Source organism: Zea mays, chromosome 1 (genome assembly GCF_902167145.1).
Source record: "Zea mays cultivar B73 chromosome 1, Zm-B73-REFERENCE-NAM-5.0, whole genome shotgun sequence".
Classification (NCBI taxonomy): domain Eukaryota; kingdom Viridiplantae; phylum Streptophyta; class Magnoliopsida; order Poales; family Poaceae; genus Zea; species Zea mays.
Window position 1 is genome coordinate 233,671,881 of NC_050096.1, and position 22,938 is coordinate 233,694,818.

General features: G+C 45.5%; 1 protein-coding gene across 1 annotated transcript; it reads left to right on the forward strand.

Annotated features, from left to right (window-relative positions):
• Nucleotides 1-1,456: 1,456 nt before the first annotated feature.
• On the forward strand, nt 1,457-5,570 carry LOC100277764 (uncharacterized). Its single transcript, NM_001151741.2, has 6 exons — nt 1,457-1,868; nt 2,380-2,597; nt 2,689-2,890; nt 2,973-3,058; nt 3,379-3,470; nt 4,969-5,570. The coding sequence occupies exons 1-6, from the start codon at nt 1,770-1,772 to the stop codon at nt 5,232-5,234; spliced, it is 963 nt and encodes a 320-aa protein (NP_001145213.1). The 5' UTR covers nt 1,457-1,769; the 3' UTR covers nt 5,235-5,570.
• The last annotated feature ends 17,368 nt before the right edge of the window (nt 5,571-22,938 follow it).

Here is a 22,938-nt window from a genome sequence, read left to right on the forward strand (position 1 = left end):
GAAAAAAAAGACAATAAAAATGTCTTGTGTAATTATATATAGGAAAGATGTGCTCACACGGACGATTATGGGCCTGTTTGGTTCAGTTTTTTTCTGACCAGCTTTTCTAAAAATCTGGCTGTGGGAAGAATCTGGCTGTGAGGAGAATTTGAGTATCATTACGATTACGTGTGAAGTAAGATAAAGTTATTCATAGGGCTTAGAATCTAGAAATTGACGGATTCCTACTATTATAACGACTCAACCGATTATGTGTTTATGTTGATTTTGGATGGTTTTTGCCCCCAACGAATTTTATATAAGCTGGCTGAAATGCTGAGCGTTTGGCAGTCCGCAGCAGCTTTTGGTGGCCAGAAGCTGCCAGAAGCCGAAACAAACAGACCCTATATATGCTAACCGCATCAACGTACACCTGGATTGTTGCTTGTGAATTTCCTAAGAAAGATCGCATACCGCATCAACCTCTGGTTCATGGTAAATCTCCTAAGCAAAAAAAAAAATCTAACATGCTCAAATGGAGCAAGGGAATTCTTGGAAACGGCACAATTATATTCGAAACGGTTCTGCTATGGTTTGAATATTTGGGCAGAGGATAATGGAAAACCGGGAAAGAAATCATTTATGGGCATAGGGCATCCCATGGCTACATGTCACACCTCATGTATATATTATTTTTGTAAGCCGTCGTCTAAAAACGATATTATGTAAACACTCTATATCATAGTGAAGATTTCGTTTGGTTTGTATCCGTGGTTTTATCTTTGTATTGAAGGATTTTTCACGTAAATCTGTGTTATACTTCATGGTTTATTTGTTGATCTACTTCATTTTGTCTGCTAATTCGTTTTTGTCTGCTAATTCTGTTAATATATATATATATATATATAAGTTAATCACATCTGGAAATAGCCATAGGCCGTGGCTTAAATAACACACTACCCAAATTAAACCGCACAAGAAACCATGGGCCTGTTTGGTTCAGCTTTTTTCTGACCAGCTTTTCTGAAAATCTAGCTGTGGGGAGAATCTGGCTGTGGGGAGAATCTGAGTATTATTACGATTACGTGTGGAGGAAGATAAAGTTGTTCATAGGGCTCTGGATTTAGAAAGTGACAGATTCCTACTATTACAACGACTCAACTGATTATGTGTTTATGTTGATTTTGGATGATTTTTGCCCCAACGAATTTTATAGAATCTGGCTGAAAAGCTGAGAGTTTGGCAGTCCGTAGCAGCTTTTGGTGGCCAGAAGCTGCCAGAAGCCGAAACAAACATGCCCCATACCAGGTCTATGGGCGGGCTACCGGGTCCAGGCAGCCCACGGACTGGGCCCTCCATTCCCATTCCCCTTCCGCGTGCACGTGACGTGGGGACGATATCGCGGGCGGCGTTTGGTTCAGAGTCCGACAAGGCAAAGCGAGAGAGAAGGACACACAGCGAAGCTAAGCAAAGCAAACCGAAGCCGGTTTCATATCGCACCCCGCACCCCGCTCCTCCCTCCTCCTGCTCCGGCTCCCTTCCTCCACAGCTCGAATAAAGTCCCCTCCTCTTCCAGTCTTCCTCCTCCGCGCTCCAATCTTCCCAGCGGCACGGTTTCGGTTCTTGCAGGGTAGCACGGAGGTTCCTTCGTTGGGGGTTCTTGGTCTGCCTTGAGCGATTTGGTGCGCCGCGGATTGTTGTGGGGTTGTGAGTTGTGACTGCAGAGACAAGGGCCGTGTGGAGAGTCGAGCCATCGAGGTCGAGGAGGAGGGAAAGGAAAAGGGGGGCGCATGGGCGGCCAGTGGCTGGGGGAGGGGATGCCGTCGTCCAACCTGCAGTGCTTCTTGGACTGCACCACCCCCACCGTCGAGACGCACATTCTCCCCAAGGTGACGCAATTGCCCCCCACCTCCCAAGTTCTCGCCTTCGATGTTCTTCCTGGTTTCTGGCCGGGGCTTGCCACGGTCGTCGCGTCGTCGATCTGCGGCGTCCTGGCCTCCTGGGAGTCTCGGATTTGTCATTTACTCCTTTTCTCCGCACCGCTTAGTGTGGTGGGGTGAAAAAGATGGGCTTTCTTCTACTCTTTCCGGCTCATCTTTTTTTTACTGATGCATCGTTCTGCTTTTTCTGACCGTAAATTCTCATGTCGAATTGCTGGTAACAGTACGCTAGTACTGTTCCTTTCTCCCCCCTTAATTATTTGGAGGATTGTTTGCACGGAACCAAGTCTTACTAGCCGGAGAAAGTTGCGATTCACGCTGCGGTGATTCCTGCCATCTTGAATTCGGCTTTCCTTCAACTGTTCCATTAATGCTCTTGGGTGACGGATCATATGTAGGGCCGCTTGTTAGTACTACTCTCTTCCTATCTGAAAGTTACTCGCCGTTGGTTTTGGTCCAGACGAATGGACGATTGCCGACCGACGCCTGGCACCACGCTGAGATGGACAGCGTCGAGTACTTCAATCTTGCCGACCTCTGGGAACAGTACTATGAATGGAGCGCGTACGGCGCCGGAGCTACGGTGCAGCTCCCAGGAGGGGACAGAGTAGTTCAGTACTATGTTCCATACCTGTCAGGGATGCAGCTATACACCAACAAGGTCCTGACTGCATCCAGGTATGGGCAAGACCTTGCTAGGGGGCAAATTTCGAGTTTATTCATGGTGATTTTCAGCTGTGGGCCAATCCAATTCTCTGTTTTCTTGCAGAAGTTTTGGTGAAGATAATGGCATGGATTTATGGAGTGATGATGAGGACAACGAGAAGATGTCGAGATCCTGGAGTTCCACCTCTGATGAATCATTGTTCAACTGTGATGTGTTATGGTCCAACAGGAAGCGTCCAGGGCACCTGTACTTTGAGTTCTTTGAAGTAGGTTCACCTTATGGAAGGGTTCCTCTCATTGACAAGGTGAATTTCTATGGGCTTTGCTGTGACCTTATCGCTGTTGTGATTTTGATCGCATTTCTTACATGATCATTGCCCTTTCTAGGTTTATGAACTATCCCAGGGCTTTCCTGGATTGACATCACTGAAGAGTGCTGAGCTTTCGCCTGTTAGCTGGATGTCAGTTGCCTGGTATGATCAAATTTATGTCTGCTGTTTGTGTTCTTCTGAAAGAACAAAAAATAGCTGATGAAATAGTTCTGTAACTAAGACCATTCTTGTTTAGCTTTCCTTCTGCAAATAGTTTTATAGATATATTGAATGAAGCAGTTGCATACGGCACTAAACATGTGCCTTATAGCAGTCTGATGACAGATTTGAGTGCTTTGATTATCTTTTTTTTCTAAATAGTAACCCTTATTTCTAGGTTCAAATCGATTCTTGGTTGATTTTCTTCTCGGTGATGATAGCAATTAGCATTATCATTCATGTTTGTCTGCTACTTTGACTAGGTACCCTATATACCACATTCCTTACCAGCGCAGCGTGAAGGACTTATCTGCATGCTTCCTAACTTACCATACCATTTCCTCCTCGTTTCAAGGTATGTTTTCCTCGTTTTGTTTGAAGGCATGTTTGTTCATCAGAGTGTCAGTCACTAAACTCTACCATTTTCTTAAATTCTTACGGCACAATAATTTGATTATTCTAATATGCTTCTGTACCAGTGCCAAACAGACGTTGTATAACCGTTGAAATTGTTATCAACAATCTTCATACTTTTTAGGGTCTTGAGTTGATTTCCCTTTTCCGATGTTTAGGATATATGTGTTGGCATATTGGTTGAAATTTCAAACTCAGGTTGTGCATCAAAGCATGACTACAGGATATAGTGACAGCTCCTTTTGTTTAGTGCAGTATTCTAATAAACATCTAGTCTTCTAATACTTCTGTTGTGTTGTGACTTAGAACTTATTTGCATATAAAACATTAGGGCTTAATGAGTGAAAAAGTTACCGTTTGCTCAAGCTCAAATCCCATGATATGTATTGCAACATTATTATCGTTCACAGGAAAGAGTATTTCTCATGTCTGTGTACCTGAGAAAAGATTTCCCCGAACCATTGATATATTGCTTAATGTACACTAAAAAAGAGGAATGTCAATCTGGTGGCCTAGACCTAGGGGTGGTAATAGATCGTGATCCAAATGTTTCTTCACGATTTGTTATGGCCCTAAATAAATTTTGGTTCAAAAATGAATAGAATTAGAGTCCGATCCTTAAATTTTATAGTGTAAAATTTAGAGCCCATTGTCACCTCTACCAGGACCAGAAGAAAGGAATTTAAACTGTTGCTTTCTCATTCTTCTTGTAATTGGTTGGTTGAGTGGTCTTTAGTTTTCAAACAATGAACTTTATATTTGGAAAAGGTGTAACTGATGTTCAGTTACGTTTCTATATCTAGAAAGTTTCCTACTATATAACTTAATGATGTGCTCTATACTGCATACCAGTTGGTATGGCACACTATTCTTAAATCAATCGATGGCTTAGCTTACAAGAGTATAAGAGTTTCCTTCAAAGCTTTGTTCGTCTTGCTATGTTGCGTCCAGTTTGTCAACTTTGGTTTCAAAAGGCTTCATGTCTTAGCTTTAAAGTCTGTAGTTAAGGAAACCACTCAAACAAAAAGTTAGTGGCAGCAGTTCTTTGCTCAGTAAAGAGAAGGAAAGAGACCGTGTTGTCATGTTCCACGACTTCATTACTTATCCATAGACATGCAGTTGTTTCTTGAAGCTAAAAATACCTATGTTATATAACATGGAGGAAGAGTTGTTCAATAGACCATCTTTGGAGAAAGCTTGTTTGGATTGCGATATGTGCAAAAGCACCTAGGTTCACCAGCTGTCCTTCCCAAGAAAACAAATGATGATATATAGAGTCCAAATCAAGCCAAGATCTTTAAGCTTGAATATGCTTTGCATGTGAATACATTGACTTTCGGTCAGTTATTTGTTAATGTATGTCCTTAATCACGGCTGCACCAGCGATGACCTTAGTACTGTTTTCAAACCCTCAGTAACCTGTGTTATGTTTCTCACAGATCACGGGCTTGAGACCATGACCACTGATTGTTGCCATCCAGTTGCAAACGGCAAACAAAATGGCCACATGGATAAGAAGAGCAACACCGTATCACTGCCTCCATTTGGCCTCGCAGCACACAAGATACAAGGTTCCCTCTGGACCAACCCCATGACAGGAGACCGCAGAAAGATGGACTTCCTCTTCAGTGCGGCAGACTCCTGGCTGAAGCAGCTTGGAGTCCAGCATCATGACTTCAACTTCTTCATCACTCACCCCATGTGAACTGCTGATCCGGAGTGGCTTGCAAAGAACCACATGGGTACAGTTTGAAGCTAGTGATATTACCTACCCACCACCAACGGGGTAGCAAAACGTTTACAGTACAATGCGCTGGTGAAATGAGTCTAACAATCGCAGGATAGATTTATACTTGAGTTTACTGCTGCAGCGAATACCAAACATGTCGGCACTCAAAAAGGTTTTCTGTTTCTTGTTTCTTGGCAGAAAAATGTAACTGATCTGTACAGAAGTTTTGCAACTAATTTGGTATCCAATGTGGGGGTTGAGCTGTTGCTTGTGAACTTTAGTACCCTAGAGAATGTTAGTTCCAGGATGAAACTGTTTACGCAGACTCTAGCTGGACCTGAATCTGTCGATGACAATTAGTTATCTTCTACAGTAAGGCAGTTGTACGCACACATTCTCATTCAGTCTGATTGGATACCTGCACATGAGCGCGCAGGCTCGGACGAGGCTGACTGTGTGGATACACCAGTTTTGAGCGTTTCTGTGGATGCAAGTGAAATGACTTATGTTGCATCTGTTCATGCAGACCACGTCTTCCACGTACAGGTAACCAAACAGTAGCTCACATAAAGTCAACGCACACGATGATACAGAATAAGATGATGCGAGCAACCAATCAAGCAGATTCTGATCGCTGCATTGTTGAGTTGTGCTTCGAATAGGGTAGTCTACAAGAGCAAGACAGCTGCATAATGAGGAACCCAATATTAGATGGCAATTCAGCGTGACGAATATTACAGCGCATGCTAATACTGTTTAGCGCAAAGAAGCTAAATCCGACGAAACAATAGCATTGTCATCTTTTGATTTATGGATGTCAAAATTTCCAGTTTAATCGAATATATCTCTACTCCTTTTAAAGCACGAGTTTCATGCCACCTGTTGACACCTTTTTGAACGCCAATCACTCAACACGAACCAGCGGCGGTGTTCTCTGCGCAGGGGCGGACAGTCCGCGACCTGGTGCGAGGCTAGGGTTTCCTGCCTGACGGTCGGACGGTCCGCGCGTGCGCAGGGGCAATGGAAGATCGCCGGCGGTGTCTGGATCTCGCTTCCGGGAGGGACCCTGTTGGGGGTAGAGATCCTAGGAGTTGTCTAGGCTCGAGCAGACCGATCTAGACTCCTCTAATCGACGTAGAGTTGAAAAGAAGCGAAGAATTTGGGGATTGGAAGACTAACCTAGAACTAGACTAGAACTAGTCCTAAGAATAAATGTAAATTTTATTGATTGAGCGTTCGATTGATGATTACAAATCGGCCGTATACCTCTGTATTTATATAGGAGAGGGGCTAGACCCGTTACAAACAAACTCCCCGAGCTAATCCCGCGAATTTCGTTAACAAACACGGCAAGAAACTCGGAACCCTAATCTGTTCTACGTGCGCGCGGACCGTCCGGCCCACAAGCGCGGACTGTCTGGACCGCGGACCGTCGGCCCCAGGGCCGGACCGTCCGTTGCCTCTTTTTGGTGCCCAACATATGCCCCCCTGCCTTTTGGTGGAGCTGAGCGAACCAAAAGCAACTAACTCGATGTGATCACATCGGTTTTCTTAGGCATCTTGTCACTTACTAGGATGGTATGTAGTGGCTTTGGTCCTGATGGTTGACTCAACGAACGTGACCCCTTTAGCTTTGATCGAACTCTCAGTCCCAACACCGTCGAGCGTCATAGTGGTCCTGACCAATTTGTCACCTTGCTTTTCTAATTTTCTAAGTGTTCTGGCGTAGCTTCGTAGTCGACCAGGTCTTCTTCTTGCAGGTCGTCTTCCTCCATGGACGTCAATACGTCGTTGGAGGTGTATTGGTGTAGTGCGGATGGTTCGTCCTTAGGGGTCGGATGGTCCGCGTCCTGTGCAGATGATCCGGCCTTTATAGCCGGACTGTCTATCATACCTGCAGAGAGCTGCACAGTTGTCGTTTTATTTTCTACCTTTGTGGCCGTTTGATTTTTCTCAACAACCTTTGGTCTCCATCTCTTTTGTGGTGGCGGATACTGCGGATGCGTGTCATTGAATATTTTTTCTGTCTCCTTTTCCTGATTCTCCTTTGCTCTGAGGCGCTGTAATTTTCGCTTTTGTGATCGTGTTAATCCCAATGGGCACCATCGTGGCATGGAGTATTTTGGATCGGCTTTTTTGTTGACAGTCGTACCTTCTTTTTCGTTTGTGTTGGCCGATTCACAAAAAATCATCGCCCCTTCGTTATTTTGTTGTACGACGACATCTATCGTTCCTATTTTAATGATGTCCCCTTTTATCGCACTGTTGGAGGCTGTAGCTGTATGCCCCTATGCCGGATTAGTCAGCCTTTGAGGCCGAGTTGTTCGGCAATCTTGCAGGGCCTATGCTCGTGGACCAGATTGAGGGGTTCTCAACCGGTCTTATACTAGAGGTGTCAACCTGTCAAAAACAGGTGATTGAAGTGCCCCCGTACTGTGGTATCCCGAATGGATATGGTGGCTGAAAGGGAAATAGGGTCAAACCTTTTCCTAATTGATTTTGGTGGTTGAATTGCCCAACACAAATAATTGGACTAACTAGTTTGCTCTAGAGTATATGTTCTACAGGTGCCAAAGGTTCAACTCAAAACCAATACAAAGATTAAAAAGGGTTCAAGAAGAAAGGAGCAAAGGAAATCGAAGTGCTCCCTGGTCTGGCGCACCGGACTGTCCAGTGTGCCACCGGATAGTGTCCGGTGCACCACCGGACAATGTCCGGTGCACCAGGGAAGATCGTCTTCAAACTCTTCACCTTCGGGTTTCCCAGGCGCAGCTCCGCTATAATTCACCGGACTGTCCGGTGTACCACCGGACTGTCCGATGCGTCAGCGGAGCAACAGTCATCTGCACGCAACGGTCGACTCTGACAGTGAACAGTGCAGAACAGTACACGTGGCAGAAGTCAGAGCAGTTGGTCAGAGGGGCACCGGACTGTCTGGTGCCGCATGAGGACAAAGCCTCCAACGGTCGACCAGCTCCAAGCCCTAACGGGAGGATGACGTGGCGGCACACCGGACACTGTCCGGTGGCGCACCGAACTGTCCGGTGCGCCCATCGCCAGCAGCCATCTCCAACGGCTCCAATTTGGTTGGTGGCTATAAATACCACCCCAACCGGCCACTTCATGGTGTGGGAGCCCAAGCAACATTACAAGTCATCTAGTTGACATATTCAAGCTCTCCCAACCACATATATTCATTGATCCATCCTATACACAAGATTTAGACCACTACAACCCACACAAGTGCCACAAAAGCGGGAGCAAGCAAAAGAAAGCCTCTCGTGTGTTTTAGCTCTAGTGCCTTGTGAGATTCATTGAGAGATGGTGTGTACTACATCTTTGTGTTCATTTGCATGTAGAGTTTTGACTCCCATCGAACTTCCTCCAAAGTTTTGGAGGCTTGTAAAGCTAGCAAGAGACACCAAAGAGTGTGGTGATCCTTGCGGGGTCTTAAGTGATCCTTGAGAAGAAGAGGAGCTCACCAGTCTTTGGTGATCGGTGGAGAGAGGGAAAGGGTTGAAAGAAACCCGTCCTTAGTGGACTCCTCAACGGGGACTAGGCCTTCGAGGGCCGAACCTCGGTGAAACAAATCATCCGTGTCTCGTGTGCTTATTGCTTGTGATTTGTTTGTTGTTTCCCTTTCTAAGTTTTTCTTGCTCTATTCTTTGCTAACATTATTTGGTATTGCTTCAAAGTAAATTCTCATTTAGTGAAGCAACACCTTGCAAGAAAGAACTTGTGTCATTGCTCTTCTTACCTAAGCCCCCTTGCTTTATTCTCATAGACCCATTAGTTGTATTGTTTTATCAATTCCGCATTATTTGAAAGCAATTCTTTTTACAAGCAAGGACTTAGTTTTATACTCCGATAATTGTTTATCTTGTTCTAACCACTAATCAAGGGATCTAGTTGGGGGATAAAGTTTTAATATTAAGGTTTCGCCTATTCACCCCCCCTCTAGGCGACTTTCAGTGGCACGCCCCACATCTGATTCGGGATATATGGTAGCGGTGGTATGTATGTATAATGATATGACATGGGTGTATGTGGAGGTGTAGGTGTCCACGCAGGTACGTTAGGTCTTAATTAAACATTATGACCTCCCGTCTTTTTCGATTGGTGAGGTGGTCTAATCGGCCTAACTTGTTGTCGCTCCTGGGTGAGTAAGTGAGGTCGCTTTGGTGGCCGGTCGCTGGGGCCGGCCTTCTTTTTCACATATTTAAACAATAATTGATCAAAGGTCGGGCTGGATTTTACCAACCGACCAGCTACCTTGAACGTGTTAGTTTTCCATGTACCTATTTCTGGTCGTCATGGTTTAAAGGTACGTGGTCGCCGTGGCTCCTTGGCATTGTCGGACCGTCCGCTGGAACACTCCGGACCGTATAGCGATGTTACGGACCGTCCGCGCCTGGGCACCGTACCGTCCGCGATGCGTATTATGGGTTCTCGCGCATATCCCCTTGTCTGCGTTTGCCCCCAGTGCCAGAGTTTGTGATGGTCACTTTTGAAAGTCGCCTAGAGGGGGGGTGAATAGGGCGAAACTGAAATTCTCAAAAATGAACACAACTACAAGCCGGGTTAGCGTTAGAAATATGATAGAGTCCGCGGGTGCAAAACAAATCGCAAGCGAATAATGAAGTGAGACACGCGGATTTGTTTTACCGAGGTTCGGTTCTCTCAAACCTACTCCCCGTTGAGGAGGCCACAAAGGCCGGGTCTCTTTCAACCCTTCCCTCTCTCAAACGGTCCCACGGACCGAGTGAGCTTCTCTTTCTCAAATCACTTGGGAATCAAACTTCCCGCAAGGACCACCACACGATTGGTGTCTCTTGCCTCAATTACAAGCGAGTGTTTGATCACAAGAAAGAATGCCAAAGAAAAAAGAAGCGATCCAAGCGCAAGAGCTCAAATGAACACTACAAATCACTCTCTCTAGTCACTAAGGCTTTGTGTGGAGTTGGGAGAGGATTTGATCTCTTTTGGTGTGCTTTGCAATGAATGCTAGCTCTTGTATAGTGGTTGGAAGCTGGAAAACTTGGATGCAATGAATGGTGGGGTGGTTGGGGTATTTATAGCCTCAACCACCAAACTTGACCGTTGGTGGAGGCTGTCTGTTCGATGGCGCACCGGACAGTCCGGTGCACACCGGACATGTCCGGTGCCCCAGCCATGTCACCAATGTCGTTGGATTCCGACCGTTGGAGTTCTGACTTTTGGGCCCGCCTTGATGTCCGGTGGCGCACCGGACATGAACTGTTCACTGTCCGGTGCGCCAGCATGGGCGTGCCTGACGCCTGCGCGCTCTGGCGCGCATTTATTGCTGTTGCAGGCGACCGTTGGCGCGAAGTAGTCGTTGCTCTGCTGGTTCACCGGACAGTCCGGTGTACACCGGACATGTCCGGTGAATTATAGCGGAGCAGCCGCTACGTTTTCCCGAGGCTGGCGAGTTCCGGAGGCCGCTCTTCCTTGGAGCACCGGACACAGTCCGGTGTACACCGGACAGTCCGGTGAATTTTAGCGCGAGAGCCTCTGGAAATTCTCGAAGGTGGCGAGTTCGAGCTGGAGTCCTCTGGTGCACCGGACACTGTCCGGTGCCTCCAGACTAGAGGTGCCTTCGGTTGCCCCTTTGCTTCTTTGTTGATTCCAATACTTGATCTTTTTATTGGCTAAGTGTGAACCTTTTACATCTGTATAACTTATACACTAGAGCAAACTAGTTAGTCCAATTATTTGTGTTGGGCAATTCAACCACCAAAATTAATTAGGGACTAGGTGTAAACCTAATTCCCTTTCAATCTCCCCCTTTTTGGTGATTGATGCCAACACGAACCAAAGCAAATATAAAAGTGTATAATTGAACTAGTTTGCATAATGTAAGTGCAAAGGTTGCTTTGGAATTGAGCCAATATATAATACTTACATGATGTGCATGGATTGTTTCTTCATTTTTAACATTTTGGACCATGCTTGCACCACATGTTTTGTTTTTGCAAAAAAAAAATTGTAAATCTTTTCAAAGTTCTTTTGCAAATAGTCAAGGGTTAATGAATAAGAGTTTGCAAAGCATTTTCAAGTGTTGAAATTTTCTCCCCCTGTTTCAAATGCTTTTCCTTTGTGATAGTCGCCTAGAGGGGGGGTGAATAGGGCGAAACTGAAATTTACAAATATAAACACAACTACAAGCCGGGTTAGCGTTAGAAATATAAACGAGTCCGCGGGAGAGGGCGCAAAACAAATCGCAAGCAAATAATGAAGTGTGACACACGGATTTGTTTTACCGAGGTTCGGTTCTCTCAAACCTACTCCCCGTTGAGGAGGCCACAAAGGCCGGGTCTCTTTCAACCCTTCCCTCTCTCAAACGGTCCCTCGGACCGAGTGAGCTTCTCTTCTCAAATCAAAGCCGGGAACAAAACTTCCCCGCAAGGGCCACCACACAATTGGTGCCTCTTGCCTTGATTACAATGGAGTTGTGATCTCAAGAACAAGTGAGAAAGAAAAGAAGCAATCCAAGCGCAAGAGCTCAAATGAACACGGCAAATCACTCTCTCTAGTCACTAGGGTTTTGTGTGGAATTGGAGAGGATTTGATCTCTTTGAATGTGTCTAGAATTGAATGCCTAGCTCTTGTAAGTGGTTGAGAAGTGGAAAACTTGGATGGCAATGAATGTGGGGTGGTTGGGGTATTTATAGCCCCAACCACCAAATGTGGCCGTTGCTGGGAGCTCTCTGTTCGATGGCGCACCGGACAGTCCGGTGCACACCGGACAGTCCGGTGCCCCCTGCCACGTCATCGTTGCCGTTGGATTCTGACCGTTGGAGCTCTGACATGTGGACCCGCCTGGATGTCCGGTGTACACCGGACATGAACTGTTCATTGTCCGGTGCAACGGTATGGGCGCGCCTGCCGACTGCGCGTGCAGAGCGCGCATTAAATGCGCTTGCAGGTGACCGTTGGCGCGGAAGTAGCCGTTGCTCCGTGGTTCACCGGACAGTCCGGTGCACACCGGACAGTCCGGTGAATTTTAGCGGAGCGGCTGCCGCGCGAACCCGAGGCTGGCGAGTTCCGGAGGCCGCGGTTCGTTGGCGCACCGGACATGTCCGGTGCACACCGGACAGTCCGGTGAATTATAGCGCGCCGGCCTCCGCGAATTCCCGAGGGCGAAGGGTTGAAGTCGAAGTCCTCTGGCGAAGGGAGGAAAACGAAGTCTACGGGCGCACCGGACAGTCCGGTGCACACCGGACAGTCCGGTGCCTCCAGCCAGAGGTGCCCTCGGTTGCCTTATTGCTCCTTTGTTGAATCCAACACTTGGTCTTTTTATTGGCTAGATGTGAACCTTTTGCACCTGTATAACTTATACACTAGAGCAAACTAGTCAGTCCAATATTTGTGTTGGGCAATTCAACCACCAAAATTATTTAGGAACTAGGTGTAAGCCTAATTCCCTTTCAATCTCCCCCTTTTTGGTGATTGATGCCAACACAAACCAAAGCAAATATAGAAGTGCATAATTGAACTAGTTTACATAATGTAAGTGCAAAGGTTACTTGGAATTGAGCCAATATAACTACTTACAAGATATGCAAGGAATGTTTCTTTCTTTATTTAGTATTTTGGACCACGTTTGCACCACGAGTTTTGTTTTTGCAAATTCTTTTGTAAATCCTTTTCAAAGTTCTTTTGCAAATAATCAAAGGTAAATGAATAAGAGTTTGTAAGGCATTTCCAAGATTTGAAATTTTCTCCCCCTGTTTCAAATGCTTTGCCTTTGACTAAACAAAACTCCCCCTAAAAGAGATCCACCTCTTAGTGTTCAAGAGGGTTTTGATATACCATTTTTGAAATACTACTTTCTCCCCCTTTTGAACACAATAGGATACCAAATGATAAAGACTTTTGGAAAGCACTAAGTTTTTGAATTTGGTGGTGGTGGTGCGGTCCTTTTGCTTTGGGCTCATTTCTCCCCCTTTTTGGCATGAATCGCCAAAAACGGAATCATTAGAGCCCTTCTGGGTAATTTCTTCCCCTTTGGTCATAAGTAAATGAGTTAAGATTATACCAAAGACGAGGTCCGGTCCTGTTGCGTTTGAGCTTTTACTCTCTCCCCCAAGGATGAAGTCCTTTTCCTTGATGCTCATTTCTCCCCCAAAGAAGAGAGAGTTGCTCGGAGTGATGGCGAAGCATGAGTTACGGAGTGGAAGCCTTTGTCTTCGCCGAAGACTCCAATTTCCTTTCAATATACCTATGACTTGGTTTGAAATAGACTTGAAAACACATTAGTCATAGCATATAAAAGAGATATAATCAAAGGTATTTAAATGAGCTATGTGTGCAAGCTAGCAAAAGAAATTTCTAGAATCAAGAATATTGAGCTCATGCCTAAGTCTGGTAAAAGATTGTTCATCAAGTGGCTTGGTAAAGATATCGGCTAATTGATCTTTAGTATTAATGTAAGAAATCTCGATATCCCCCTTTTGTTGGTGATCCCTAAGAAAATGATACCGAATGGCTATGTGCTTAGTGCGGCTATGCTCGACGGGATTGTTGGCCATTTTGATTGCACTCTCATTATCACATAGCAAAGGGACTTTGGTTAATTTGTAACCGTAGTCCCGCAGGGTTTGCCTCATCCAAAGCAATTGCGCGCAACAATGTCCTGCGGCAATGTACTCGGCTTCGGCGGTGGAAAGAGCGACCGAATTTTGCTTCTTTGAAGCCCAAGACACCAAGGATCTTCCCAAGAACTGGCAAGTCCCCGATGTGCTCTTCCTATTGATTTTGCACCCCGCCCAATCGGCATCCGAATAACCAAGTAAATCAAATGTGGATCCCCGAGGGTACCAAAGCCCAAACTTAGGTGTATAAGCCAAATATCTCAAGATTCGTTTTACGGCCGTAAGGTGTGATTCCTTAGGGTCGGATTGGAATCTTGCACACATGCAAACGGAAAGCATAATGTCCGGTCGAGATGCACATAAATAAAGCAATGAACCAATCATCGACCGGTATACCTTTTGATCCACGGACTTACCTCCCGTGTCGAGGTCGAGATGCCCATTAGTTCCCATGGGTGTCTTGATGGGTTTGGCATCCTTCATCCCAAACTTAGCAAGAATGTCTTGAGTGTACTTCGTTTGGCTAATGAAGGTGCCCTCTTGGAGTTGCTTGACTTGGAATCCTAGAAAATACTTCAACTCCCCCATCATTGACATCTCGAATTTCTGTGTCATGATCCTACTAAACTCTTCACATGTAGACTCGTTAGTAGACCCAAATATAATATCATCAACATAAATTTGGCATACAAACAAGTCATTTTCAAGAGTTTTAGTAAAGAGTGTAGGATCGGCCTTGCCGACTTTGAAGCCATTTGCAATAAGGAAATCTCTAAGGCATTCATACCATGCTCTTGGGGCTTGCTTGAGCCCATAAAGCGCCTTAGAGAGCCTATAAACATGGTTAGGATACTCACTGTCTTCAAAGCCGGGAGGTTGCTCAACATAGACCTCTTCCTTGATTGGTCCATTGAGGAAGGCACTCTTCACGTCCATTTGATAAAGCTTGAAGCCATGGTAAGTAGCATAGGCTAATAATATGCGAATTGACTCAAGCCTAGCTACGGGTGCATAGGTTTCACCGAAATCCAAACCTTCGACTTGTGAATACCCTTTGGCTACGAGTCGAGCTTTGTTCCTTGTCACCACACCATGCTCATCTTGCTTGTTGCGGAAGACCCATTTGGTTCCTACAACATTTTGGTTAGGACGTGGAACTAAATGCCAGACCTCATTCCTCGTGAAATTGTTGAGCTCCTCTTGCATCGCCACCACCCAATCCGAATCTTGGAGAGCTTCCTCTACCCTGTGTGGCTCAATAGAGGAAACAAACGAGTAATGTTCACAAAAATGTGCAACCCGAGATCGAGTAGTTACCCCCTTATGAATGTCGCCGAGGATGGTGTCGACGGGGTGATCTCGTTGGATTGCTTGGTGGACTCTTGGGTGTGGCGGTCTTGGTTCTTCCTCATCCTCCTTTTCTTGATCATTTGCATCTCCCCCTTGATCATTGCCGTCATCTTGAGGTGGCTCATCTTCTTGATTTTGCCCTTCATCAACTTGAGCCTCATCCTCATTTTGAGTTGGTGGAGATGCTTGCGTGGAGGAGGATGGTTGATCTTGTGTACTTGGAGGCTCTTCGGATTCCTTAGGACACACATCCCCGATGGACATGTTCCTTAGCGCGATGCATGGAGCCTGTTCTTCACCTATCTCATCAAGATCAACTTGCTCTACTTGAGAGCTGTTAGTTTCATCAAACACAACGTCACATGAGACTTCAACTAGTCCAGTGGACTTGTTAAAGACCCTATATGCCCTTGTGTTTGAGTCATAACCAAGTAAAAAGCCTTCTACAGTTTTAGGAGCAAATTTAGATTTTCTACCTCTTTTAATAAGAATGAAGCATTTGCTACCAAAAACTCTAAAATATGAAATGTTGGGCTTTTTACCGGTTAGGAGTTCATATGATGTCTTCTTGAGGATTCGGTGAAGATATAACCGGTTGATGGCGTAGCAGGCGGTGTTGACCGCTTCGGCCCAAAACCGGTCCGGTGTCTTGTACTCATCAAGCATGGTTCTTGCCATGTCCAATAGAGTTCGATTCTTTCTCTCCACTACACCATTTTGTTGTGGCGTGTAGGGAGAGGAGAACTCATGCTTGATGCCCTCCTCCTCAAGGAAGCCTTCAATTTGAGAGTTCTTGAACTCCGTCCCGTTGTCGCTTCTTATTTTCTTGATCCTTAAGCCGAACTCATTTTGAGCTTGTCTCAAGAATCCCTTTAAGGTCTCTTGGGTTTGAGATTTTTCCTGTAAAAAGAATACCCAAGTGAAGCGAGAATAATCATCCACAATAACAAGACAATACTTACTCCCGCCGATGCTTATGTAAGCAATCGGGCCGAATAGATCCATGTGGAGTAGCTCAAGCGGCCTGTCGGTCGTCATGATGTTCTTGTGTGGGTGATGGACTCCAACTTGCTTCCCTGCCTGGCATGCGCTACAAATCCTGTCTTTCTCAAAATGAACATTTGTTAATCCTAAAATGTGTTCTCCCTTTAGAAGTTTATGAAGATTCTTCATCCCAACATGGGCTAGTCGGCGGTGCCAGAGCCAACCCATGTTAGTCTTAGCAATTAAGCAAGTGTCGAGTTCAGCTCTATCAAAATCTACCAGGTATAGCTGACCCTCCAACACTCCCTTAAATGCTATTGAATCATCACTTCTTCTAAAGACAGTGACACCTATATCAGTAAAAAGACAGTTGTAGCCCATTTGACATAATTGGGAAACAGAAAGCAAGTTGTAATCTAATGAATCAACAAGAAAAACATTGGAAATGGAATGGTCAGGTGAAATAGCAATTTTACCCAAACCTTTGACCAACCCTTGATTTCCATCCCCGAATGTGATAGCTCGTTGGGGATCTTGGTTTTTCTCATATGAGGAGAACATCCTTTTCTCCCCTGTCATGTGGTTTGTGCACCCGCTATCGAGTATCCAACTTGAGCCCCCGGATGCATAAACCTACAAAACAATTTTAGTTCTTGACTTTAGGTACCCAAACGGTTTTGGGTCCTTTGGCATTAGAAACAAGAACTTTGGGTACCCAAACACAAGTCTTGGAGCCCTTGTGTTTGCCCCCAACAAATTTGGCAACTACCTTGCCGGATTTGCTAGTAAGCACATAAGATGCATCAAAAGTTTTAAATGAAATGGCATGATCATTTGATGCATTAGGAATTTTCTTCTTAGGCAACTTAGCACGGGTTGGTTGCCTAGAACTAGATGTCTCACCCTTATACATAAAAGCATGATTAGGGCCAGAGTGAGACTTCCTAGAATGAATCTTCCTAATTTTGCTCTCAGGATAGTCGGCAGGGTATAAAATGTAACCCTCGTTATCCTGAGGCATGGGAGCTTTGCCCTTAACAAAGTTAGACAAGTTCTTAGGAGGGGCATTAAGTTTGACATTGTCTCCCCTTTGGAAGCCAATGCCATCCTTGATGCCAGGGCGTCTCCCATTATAAAGCATGCTACGAGCAAATTTAAATTTCTCATTTTCTAAGTTGTGCTCGGCAATTTTAGCATCTAGTTTAGCTATATGATCATTTTGTTGCTTAATTAAAACCATGTGATCATGAATAGCATTAATATCAACATCTCTACATCTAGTACAAATGGAAACATGCTCAATGGTAGATGTAGAGGGTTTGCAAGATTTTAATTCTACAACCTTAGCATGCAAGATATCATTCTTAGTTCTAAGGTCGGAAATGGTAGTATTGCAAACATCAAAATCCTTAGCCTTAGCAAGCAATTTTTCATTCTCAATTCTAAGACTAGTAAGAGAAATGTTCAATTCTTCAATCCTAGCAATCAAATCATCATTATTATCTCTAGGAGTGGAAATTGAAACATCACAAGCATGAGAATCAACCTTAGCATTTAAAATAGCATTTTCATTCCTAAGATTGTCAATTATTTCACGGCAAGTGCTTAGCTCACTAGATAATTTTTCACATTTTTCTACTTCTAGAGCATAAGCCTTTTTAACCTTAACATGTTTTTTGTTTTCTTTAATTAGACAATCTTCTTGGGAATCCAAAAGGTCGTCCTTTTCATGAATAACACTAACTAATTCATTCAATTTTTCTTTTTGAGCTATGTTAAGGTTGGCAAAAAGGGAACGCAAATTATCTTCCTCATCACTAGCATTGTCATCACTAGAGGATTCATATTTAGTGGAGGATTTAGATTTAACCTTCTTTTTGCCGTCCTTTGCCATGAGGCACTTGTGGCCGACGTTGGGGAAGAGGAGTCCCTTGGTGACGGCGATGTTGGCGGCGTCCTCGTCGTCGGAGGAGTCGCTTGAGCTCTCGTCGGAGTCCCACTCGCGACAAACATGGGCATCGCCGCCCTTCTTCTTGTAATACCTCTTCTTTTCCTTTCGTCTCCCCTTCTTGTCGTCTCCTCGGTCACTGTCACTAGATATAGGACATTTAGCAATAAAATGACCGGGCTTACCACACTTGTAGCAAACCTTCTTGGAGCGGGACTTGTAGTCTTTCCCCCTCCTTTGTTTGAGGATTTGGCGGAAGCTCTTGATGACGAGCGCCATTTCCTCATTGTCGAGCTTGGAGGCGTCGATTGGTTGTCGACTTGGTGTAGCCTCCTCCTTCTTCTCCTCCGTTGCCTTGAATGCAACGGGTTGGGCTTCGGATGAGTCGCCAAGCTCGTTGATTTTCCTCGAGCCTTCTATCATGCACTCAAAACTTACAAAATGCCCGATAACTTCCTCGGGGGTCATTTTAGTATATCTAGGATTACCACGAATCAATTGAACTTGAGTGGGATTAAGAAAAATGAGAGATCTTAAAATAACATTTACCACTTCGTGGTCATCCCACTTCTTGCTCCCGAGGTTGCGCACTTGGTTCACCAAAGTCTTGAGCCGGTTGTACATGTGTTGTGGCTCCTCCCCTTTTTGAAGCCGGAACCGACCGAGCTCCCCCTCGATCGTTTCCCGCTTGGTGATCTTGGTGAGCTCATCTCCTTCGTGCGCGGTTTTGAGCACATCCCAAATCTCCTTAGCGCTCTTCAACCCTTGTACTTTGTTATACTCCTCTCTACTTAGAGAGGCGAGGAGTATTGTCGTTGCTTGTGAGTTGAAGTGCTCGATTTGGGCCACCTCATCCTCATCATAGTTTTCATCCCCTACCGACGGTACCTGTGCACCAAACTCAACAACATCCCATATACTTTTGTGGAGCGAGATTAGATGAAATCGCATTAAATCGCTCCACCTAGCGTAATCTTCACCATCAAAAGTTGGTGGTTTGCCTAATGGGACGGAAAGTAAAGGTGTATGTTTGGAAATGCGAGGGTAGCGTAGGGGGATCTTACTATACTTCTTGCGCTCTTGGCGCTTAGAAGTGACGGAGGGCGCATCGGAGTCGGAGGTAGAAGTTGATGAAGTGTCGGTCTCGTAGTAGACCACCTTCCTCATCCTCTTGTGCTTGTCGCCTTTCCGATGCGGCTTGTGGGAAGAAGATTTTTCCTTCTTCTCTTTGTGGTGAGAAGAAGATTTCTTCTCCTTCCCTTTGTTGGAGGAGCTCTTCTTCTTCTCCCTCCTTTTGGTGCGGGACTCTTCCGATGAAGTGCTCCCGTAGCTTGTAGTGGGCTTTTCGCCGGTCTCCATCTCCTTCTTGGCGTGATCTCCCGACATCACTTCGAGCGGTTAGGCTCTAATGAAGCACCGGGCTTTGATACCAATTGATAGTCGCCTAGAGGGGGGGTGAATAGGGCGAAACTGAAATTTACAAATATAAACACAACTACAAGCCGGGTTAGCGTTAGAAATATAAACGAGTCCGCGGGAGAGGGCGCAAAACAAATCGCAAGCAAATAATGAAGTGTGACACACGGATTTGTTTTACCGAGGTTCGGTTCTCTCAAACCTACTCCCCGTTGAGGAGGCCACAAAGGCCGGGTCTCTTTCAACCCTTCCCTCTCTCAAACGGTCCCTCGGACCGAGTGAGCTTCTCTTCTCAAATCAAAGCCGGGAACAAAACTTCCCCGCAAGGGCCACCACACAATTGGTGCCTCTTGCCTTGATTACAATGGAGTTGTGATCTCAAGAACAAGTGAGAAAGAAAAGAAGCAATCCAAGCGCAAGAGCTCAAATGAACACGGCAAATCACTCTCTCTAGTCACTAGGGTTTTGTGTGGAATTGGAGAGGATTTGATCTCTTTGAATGTGTCTAGAATTGAATGCCTAGCTCTTGTAAGTGGTTGAGAAGTGGAAAACTTGGATGGCAATGAATGTGGGGTGGTTGGGGTATTTATAGCCCCAACCACCAAATGTGGCCGTTGCTGGGAGCTCTCTGTTCGATGGCGCACCGGACAGTCCGGTGCACACCGGACAGTCCGGTGCCCCCTACCACGTCATCGTTGCCGTTGGATTCTGACCGTTGGAGCTCTGACATGTGGACCCGCCTGGATGTCCGGTGTACACCGGACATGAACTGTTCATTGTCCGGTGCAACGGTATGGGCGCGCCTGCCGACTGCGCGCGCAGAGCGCGCATTAAATGCGCTTGCAGGTGACCGTTGGCGCGGAAGTAGCCGTTGCTCCGTGGTTCACCGGACAGTCCGGTGCACACCGGACAGTCCGGTGAATTTTAGCGGAGCGGCTGCCGCGCGAACCCGAGGCTGGCGAGTTCCGGAGGCCGCGGTTCGTTGGCGCACCGGACATGTCCGGTGCACACCGGACAGTCCGGTGAATTATAGCGCGCCGGCCTCCGCGAATTCCCGAGGGCGAAGGGTTGAAGTCGAAGTCCTCTGGCGAAGGGAGGAAAACGAAGTCTACGGGCGCACCGGACAGTCCGGTGCACACCGGACAGTCCGGTGCCTCCAGCCAGAGGTGCCCTCGGTTGCCTTATTGCTCCTTTGTTGAATCCAACACTTGGTCTTTTTATTGGCTAGATGTGAACCTTTTGCACCTGTATAACTTATACACTAGAGCAAACTAGTCAGTCCAATATTTGTGTTGGGCAATTCAACCACCAAAATTATTTAGGAACTAGGTGTAAGCCTAATTCCCTTTCACTTTGACTAAACAAAACTCCCTCTAAATGAAATCATCCTCTTAGTGTTCAAGAGGGTTTGGATGATTCAAATTGAAGTACTACTTTCTCCCCCTTTTGAACTCAATAAGATACCAATTGAAAAAGACTCTTGGAAAACATTAAGCTTTTTGAAATTGGTGGTGGTGCGGTCCTTTTGCTTTGGGCTCATACTTTCTCCCCCTTTGGCATGAATCGCCAAAAACGGATACTTTGAGTGAGATATAAGCCCTTCTTTGTTAACTATTTTCTCCCCTTTGGCAAATAAAACATAGGAGTGAAGATTATACCAAAGACGGAGAGTGGAGCGGAGTGACGGCGAAGGATGAGTAGTAGAGTGGAGTGGAAGCCTTTGTCTCCGCCGAAGACTCCAATTCCCTTTCAATATACCTATGACTTGGTTTGAAATACACTTGAAAACACATTAGTCATAGCATATATATAAAAGAGACATGATCAAAGGTATACTTATGAGCTATGTGTGCAAATTAACAAAAGAAGTTCCTAGAATCAAGAATATTGAGCTCATGCCTAAGTTTGGTAAAAGTTTGTTCATCAAGAGGCTTGGTAAAGATATCGGCTAATTGATCTTTAGTGTTAATGTATGAAATCTCGATATCCCCCTTTTGTTGGTGATCCCTAAGAAAATGATACCGAATGGCTATGTGCTTAGTGCGGCTATGCTCGATGGGATTATCGGCCATTTTGATTGCACTCTCATTATCACATAGCAAAGGGACTTTGGTTAATTTGTAACCGTAGTCCCGCAGGGTTTGCCTCATCCAAAGCAATTGCGCGCAACAATGACCTGCGGCAATGTACTCGGCTTCGGCGGTTGAAAGAGCGACCGAATTTTGCTTCTTTGAAGCCCAAGACACCAAGGATCTTCCCAAGAACTGGCAAGTCCCCGATGTGCTCTTTCTATTAATCTTACACCCCGCCCAGTCGGCATCCGAATAACCAATCAAATCAAATGTGGATCCCCGAGGGTACCAAAGCCCAAACTTAGGAGTATAAGCCAAATATCTCAAGATTCGTTTTACGGCCGTAAGGTGGGATTCCTTAGGGTCAGATTGGAACCTTGCACACATGCAAACGGAAAGCATAATATCCGGTCGAGATGCACATAAATAGAGTAAAGAACCTATCATCAACCGGTATACCTTTTGATCCACGGACTTACCTCCCGTGTCGAGGTCGAGATGCCCATTAGTTCCCATGGGTGTCTTGATGGGCTTGGCATCCTTCATTCCAAACTTGTTTAGAATGTCTTGAGTATACTTTGTTTGGCTAATGAAGGAGCCCTCTTGGAGTTGCTTTACTTGAAATCCTAAGAAGTACTTCAACTCCCCCATCATAGACATCTCGAACTTTTGTGTCATGATCCTACTAAACTCTTCACATGTAGATTCGTTAGTAGACCCAAATATAATATCATCAACATAAATTTGGCATACAAACAAATCATTCTCAAGTGTTTTGGTAAATAGCGTAGGATCGGCCTTTCCAACTTTGAAGCCATTAGCAATAAGGAAATCTCTAAGGCATTCATACCATGCTCTTGGGGCTTGCTTGAGCCCATAAAGCGCCTTAGAGAGCTTATAGACATGGTTAGGGTACTCACTATCTTCAAAGCCGGGAGGTTGCTCAACATAGACCTCTTCCTTGATTGGTCCATTGAGGAAAGCACTTTTCACATCCATTTGATAAAGCTTAAAGCCATGGTAAGTAGCATAGGCCAATAATATGCGAATTGACTCAAGCCTAGCTACGGGTGCATAGGTTTCACCGAAATCCAAACCTTCGACTTGGGAGTATCCCTTGGCCACAAGTCGTGCTTTGTTCCTTGTCACCACACCATGCTCATCTTGCTTGTTGCGGAAAACCCATTTGGTTCCTACAACATTTTGATTAGGACGTGGAACTAAATGCCATACCTCATTTCTAATGAAGTTGTTGAGCTCCTCTTGCATCGCCACCACCCAATCTGAATCTTGTA

What these genes read in the sequence shown, in the direction of transcription:
- LOC100277764 (NM_001151741.2), top strand. Translation starts at nt 1,770, where the DNA reads ATGGGCGGCCAGTGGCTGGGGGAGGGGATGCCGTCGTCCAACCTGCAG. An exon ending in AAGGTCCTGACTGCATCCAG is followed by an intron (nt 2,598 to 2,688) that starts GTATGGGCAAGA and finishes GTTTTCTTGCAG; the next exon opens with AAGTTTTGGTGAAGATAATG. An exon ending in CATTTCCTCCTCGTTTCAAG is followed by an intron (nt 3,471 to 4,968) that starts GTATGTTTTCCT and finishes TGTTTCTCACAG; the next exon opens with ATCACGGGCTTGAGACCATG.